This window comes from Piliocolobus tephrosceles, unplaced genomic scaffold (genome assembly GCF_002776525.5).
Source record: "Piliocolobus tephrosceles isolate RC106 unplaced genomic scaffold, ASM277652v3 unscaffolded_17463, whole genome shotgun sequence".
In the NCBI taxonomy this organism is placed as follows: domain Eukaryota; kingdom Metazoa; phylum Chordata; class Mammalia; order Primates; family Cercopithecidae; genus Piliocolobus; species Piliocolobus tephrosceles.
The window spans coordinates 1-5,940 of NW_022299269.1; the positions used below are offsets into that span (position 1 = coordinate 1).

At 52.7% G+C, this 5,940-nt stretch overlaps 1 protein-coding gene across 1 annotated transcript; it reads right to left on the reverse strand.

The window, feature by feature from the left end:
* Nucleotides 1-122: 122 nt before the first annotated feature.
* Nucleotides 123-5,567, reverse strand: NICN1 (nicolin 1). Its single transcript, XM_026450317.2, has 6 exons — nucleotides 5,342-5,567; nucleotides 2,511-2,687; nucleotides 2,141-2,254; nucleotides 1,625-1,696; nucleotides 1,207-1,311; nucleotides 123-1,132 (listed from the first exon to the last, which is right to left on the reverse strand). The coding sequence occupies exons 1-6, from the start codon at nucleotides 5,471-5,473 to the stop codon at nucleotides 1,091-1,093; spliced, it is 642 nt and encodes a 213-aa protein (XP_026306102.1). The 5' UTR covers nucleotides 5,474-5,567; the 3' UTR covers nucleotides 123-1,090.
* Between the last annotated feature and the right edge of the window lie 373 nt (nucleotides 5,568-5,940).

Genomic DNA, 5,940 nt, shown 5'->3' on the forward strand with positions numbered 1-5,940 from the left:
TTTTTAGTAGAGACGGGGTTTCACCGTGTTAGCCAGGATGGTCTCGATCTCCTGACCTCGTGATCCGCCCGTCTCGGCCTCCCAAAGTGCTGGGATTACAGGCTTGAGCCACCGCGCCCGGCTTTAAGATGGAGTTTCACTCTTGTTGCCCAGGCTGGAGTGGAATGTCACGATCTCAGCCCCATAACCTTCACTTCCCAGATTAAAGACATTCTCCTGCCTCAGCCTCCCAAGTAGCTGGGATTACAGGTGCCCATCACCACACCCAGCTAATTTTTTGTATTTTTAGTAGAGATGGGGTTTCTCCATGTTGGTCAGGCTGGTCTCAAACTCCTGACCTCAGGTGATCCACCTGCCTCAGCCTCCCAAAGTGCTGGGATTACAGGTGTGAGCCACTGCACCCGGTCTAGAAGGGTTCCAGTTCTTATTCTCAGGTGCTGGCTTTGCTAGAGACACCTGCCCAGGCCCTATGGGCACACCCACTTGAACATATATTCAGGAGCCAGCTCAGAAACTGAGAGACTCAGGCTGCCCAAATCTTCAGGTTTCCTTCCTAGGCAGGTAGCAGAAGAGTTTAGACAAGAAATTTATTTCTGTGGCATAATACAAATGGAAAGAAAACCACTAGGGGACACATAGGAAGAAATAAGGTTTCTGTTTCTTCCTCAAGTGTCCCAAGTGCCATGGCAGCAGTGGCCTTCCAGGTTCATACATGGAGCAGGTTCTAGTAGGTCAGCCCAGCCCAACTGCACTGAGGTGAGGAAGCAGGCAGAAGACAGGAATGTGCATGTTGGCAGGATGGGCAGAGGGCACTCAGGGATTCTCAGTAAGTACAACTGACTGGAGTGTTTTTGGGTAGAAGGAAGAATTGAGTTGCAGCCAGGCGAAGACAGAGCACCCCCCCTGCCAGGAGCTCATGCTGAAGTAACACAGTGAGCCCCCGAGAATCTTGAATCTGTGAACATGGCCCAGACAGAATGGGCATGCAGGCAACATTCGGAATGCACAGGAAACACACTTCAGCCTCTGGTGGCCCAAACCAAGTCTGGGTGGGCACAGAAAGGCCAACATCTTGGGTAGGAGCCACCATTCAAGTGTAGGAGAGCAAGTTCAGGTCATAACAGCCATCCACCTGAAATACAAAAGACCATGAGGTCTGATCTGCTCAGGGCAAAGCAAGCCAAGCAGAGGGAAGCGATTACTTACATCAAAACGGCCGATCCTCGCGGAGGTGTGACTGGCCCGGATCATCTCTGTCAGTGCCCACATCTGCTGCACCTCGGAGGATACCCTGCTGGGGTCTGGGAGACCCTGCTCCAGAAGGATGGGTCAGTGGCCATGGGTCTCTCCCCAGCAGTGCCCTTAGGGCTCTAGAGAGGCCAACCTGGGCTAGGGGCTCTCCAGCTGAGACCAACAACATTCTCAGATGGCTTATGAAACGTGAGGTTAGGGCCTGTTGTAGCCCCACAACAGAGATGCCTCAAATCCCACAGAATACCCAAGAGGAAGATAACACCCAAGGGCCTTGGGCCTAGCCCCAGAATTTTACAGGAAGGGGTCCACCTGGCCTGTGCTGGACACTAGAGCCATTCACACATGGTTCTTACCTAGGGTGAGGGCTTACCTCACAGAGGAGTGCAGGTTGCTCACAGGGCACTGGGTGGGAGAGCCACTTGGGGAAGGTCATGGAGGGGCTCTGCAAAGCAAAGATGTACTGCCCTGAGTGAGACAAAGTGGACAGCTCTGGGACCAGATTCCAAGGTCCTAGGAGCAGAGAGAAGGGCCCCTGAGCCTCAGACACTGGGAAAACCCTATTTAGGGAGCCTACAGAGATCTAAAGGGGCAGTCAGACTACCTAAGTTCTCCTGCTGTGCAGACAGAGTCCTCAGAAACACAAGCTCAAAAGTGTCTCCCAGAACCTAAAGGCTCCAGCTCTGAAAGAAGCAGGTGGCCCCAAAGGTCAGGGGATATGGGGACATGGCCTCATCACTCATTGTAAGCTTCCAGCATTCACACCCAGCTAACCTCCATGAAGGCCCCATTCACAATCTTTACCCATTACCCACCCCACCACCTAGCTTTCCCAGTCACAGGAGCTTTCTGGGGAAAGGGCCAGCCAGCAGCTCAGCTAGTCACTTACCTTTGGTCCCTGCTGATAGATCTGCAGCTCCTCCACTGTGAAAGACAGCCACAGTGGTGATGGCTGCCGCAGAATCAGGCGTAGCTCCAATACTCTGGCCATGTCACACAGCATCTGACACACACACATAAGGACCCAGCAAGGACCCAGCTCACTGTCCAGAAGCCTCCCAACCAGCAATGAGCCAGAATGCTGCCCACCCCGCAGGCCTTTGGGAAAGAAGGAACAATAGTCCCTCCAAGGCACTTCCCTGAAAGCCACAGTCCAGGCCAGACTGGCTCCCTCTTCCCTCTTGGTATACTGACCCAATCCCCCCACCTCTGGTAAGTCGTCATCTGGGCTGCCCTGGCCATCCTGAGGCCCAGCTGACCTGATGCTTGAACAGCGATACATACTCCTGGGCTCCCTCCTCACTGTGTGGGTCGGGCATTAGACAGTAGTCCCGCAGGCAGGTCACCCACTTGGCAGGTGTGTGTGCAGAGGTGTGCTGACGGACACGGATGCTCAAAAAAGCTGTGTAGTAATTCTTAAATGTGATCTCCTGCAACTAGAGCACATACAACCCATTACTGCAAGTCAGACCCAGGCCCAGGGCCCGAAAAGCTCAAAGGTCAAAGACACTACCTCTTCCTTCCCTTTTTTTTTTTTTTGAGAGGAAATCTCGCTCTGTCACCCAGGCTGGAGTGCAGTAGCAAGATCTCAGCTCACTGCAACCCCCATCTCCCAGGTTCAAGCCATTCTCCTGCCTCAGCCTCCCAGGTAGCCGGGACTACAGGCATGTGCCACCACACCTGGCTAATTTTTTTGTGTTTTTAGTAGAGACAGAATTTCACCATGTTGGCCAGGATGCTCTCATATTCCTGACCTCAGGTGATCCACCTGCCTCTTCCCCTTTGAATGTACTCTTCTACCGAACTAACAGTTTCAACAAGTATCACTGGGGCCCAAAGACAATTCTGCCTTCCTAAAGGTGCTCACAGTCTAAATGAGTAGGTCATGGAAACAAATCATGACTGCAGATCTTGCCACATGTCCAAAATGCTCCTAGAGAGCAGAGCTCTAACCCTGGAAGAGGCAGAAAATATACATATGAGGCCTGAAGGAGGAAGAGTTCACCAAGTGGACTAAGAAATGTAGAAAATGTGGACTGCGCACTGTAGCTAGTACTTTGGGAGGCTGGGGTGGGCAGATCATTTGAGTTCAGGAGTTCGAGACCATCCTGACCAACATAGTGAAACCCAATCTCTACTGAAAATACAAAAAAATTAGCTGAGCATGTGGCATATGCCTGTAGTCCCAGCTACTCGGGAGGCTGAGGCAGGAGAATTACTTGAACCCAAGAGGTAGAGGTTGCAGTGAGTCAAGATCAAGCCACTGTACTCCAGCCTGGGCGATAAAACGAGACTCCCTCTTAGAAAAAAAAAAAGAAGAAGAAGAAATGTAGATAATGTAAAAGTAGCATGTACAAAGAATTACCAAAGGGTGAGAGAAGCTGGTGTAGCACTGGAACAGCCAGTGATTCAGCTTGGCTACTGCAGTGGATCTTGTCATTGGATACTCATCAGAATTACCCAAGAAAATGTGTTACCAAATAAATTGTCCAGGCTCCACCTTAGTCTACTAAGTCAGGATTTCCAAGGTTGGGCTCTTTTTTTTTGAGACGGAGTCTTGCTCTATCGCCCAGGCAGGAGTGCAGTGGCCGGATCTCAGCTCACTGCAAGCTCCGCCTCCCAGGTTCACACTATTCTCCTGCCTCAGCCTCCCGAGTAGCTGGGACTACAGGCGCCCACCACCTCACCCGGCTAGTATTTTGTATTTTTTTAGTAGAGATGGGGTTTCACCGTGTTAGCCAGGATGGCCTCGATCTCCTGACCTCGTGATCCGCTCATCTCGGCCTCCCAAAGTATTGGGATTACAGGCTTGAGCCACCGCGCCCGGCCAAGGTTGGGCTCTTTTTTTTTTTTTTTGAGGCGGAGTCTTGCTCTGTCGCCCGGACTGGAGTGCAGTGGCTGGATCTCAGCTCACTGCAAGCTCCGCCTCCCGGGTTTACGCCATTCTCCTGCCTCAGCCTCCCGAGTAGCTGAGACTACAGGCGCCCGCCACCTCGCCCAGCTAGTTTTTGTATTTTTAGTAGAGACGGGGTTTCACCGTGTTAGCCAGGATGGTCTCGATCTCCTGACCTCGTGATCCGCCCGTCTCGGCCTCCCAAAGTGCTGGGATTACAGGCTTGAGCCACCGCGCCCGGCCCTAGGTTGGGCTCTTTAATTAACTTTCCCAGTTGAGGGTAAGGAACAGCTTGGGGAAGAACCACACACCACAGCACAAAGCTCCTGAGGCAGAGAGACGGGGCTGGGCACGGTGGCTCACCCCTGTAATCCCAACAGTTTGGGAAGCCCAGGTGGGTGGATCACCTAACATCAGGAGTTCGAGACCAGCCTGTCCCACATGGTGAAACTGTTTCTACTAAAAATAAAAAAATTTAGCCGGGCGCGGTCGTGGGTGCCTGTAATCCCAACTACTTGGGAGGCTGAGGCAGGAGAATTGCTTTAACCCAGGAGGCAGAGGTTACAGTGAGACAAGATCGCGCCACTGCACTCCAGCCTGGGCAACAAGAGTGAAACTCCGTCTCAAAAAAAAGAGACAGAAACAGGTGGGGCACAGACACAGAGGGCTCTCAATGCCAGGCCATTGGAGGTAGGTTTTGCCCTCTTTATTGAGTCATGCAGTGTCCAGTCACTCTATCAACTGATGTGGAAGTGCAACTGGAGATTGGCAACTCTAGTCATTGGGGGGATGGTGGTGAAGTAAGGGACCTCTGGCAGGGACTATAAGAATGGGGAGGAGGCAGGTTTTGGGGTAAATCATTGCTTAGCGATCCCCAACTGTGGCCAGGGACAAAATGACCCCTAACTTGTATATTGGTTCACTATTTGGTATTTCCAGCAAAACCTAGCCCCCTCTCGCCACCTGCATGCCAGCGCTGTCCTGGATGTGGGCAAGAGACATAGCAGAGAACAAGACAGGAAGCTCAATTCTAGGTAAAATGTGTTAACTGAAGGACTAAATAAATGAATGATTAATTTGCAAGGGCAAAGAAGACGGCAGCAGCTTTCCTGTAAAAGATTAAATGCCTGGGAAACGACCGAGATTCCAGGTCGGCCCCGCCCGGGAGCCTCGGTCGCGCCCACCAGGCTTGCTCACCTCGAAGGGAGCGACGCTGGGGAAGGTGACATCGATGACCAGCACGCCAGGCCGGCCTTGGGAGGTCCGCACGTCGCCCACCTGGAGGGCTACGGTGCCTTTCACATGGCAAGGCACCAAAATGCGGGACATGATGACAGCAGCCGCAACCAAGCGCAACCGCCGCTCCAGGCCCCCGACCACCAGCCCTTCCCGGCATCCTCAGCTGAGCCGCAATAACTACAACTCCCAGGAGGCCCCGCGTACGGCCAGCGCAGCCAATCACCGAAGCTCAGGGTGGGCCGGGAGTCGGAAGTGCCTGCGGAAGTTTTTTACTTTTTTTCTTTTTTGACAGGGAATTTCGCTCTGTCGCCTCAGCTGGAGTGCAGTGGCGCGGTCTGGACTCACTGCAACCTCCGTCCCAGGGGTTCAAGCGATTGTACTGCCTCAGCCTCCCTAGGAGCTGGGATTACAGGTGCCCGCCACCATGCCAGGCTAATTTTTTTTTTTTAATTTTTAGTAGAGACGGGGTTTCGCCATATTGTACAGGCTGGTCTCGAACCCCTGACCTCAAGTGAGTCTCTCTCTCTCTCTCTCTCTCTCTCTCTCTCTCTCTCTCT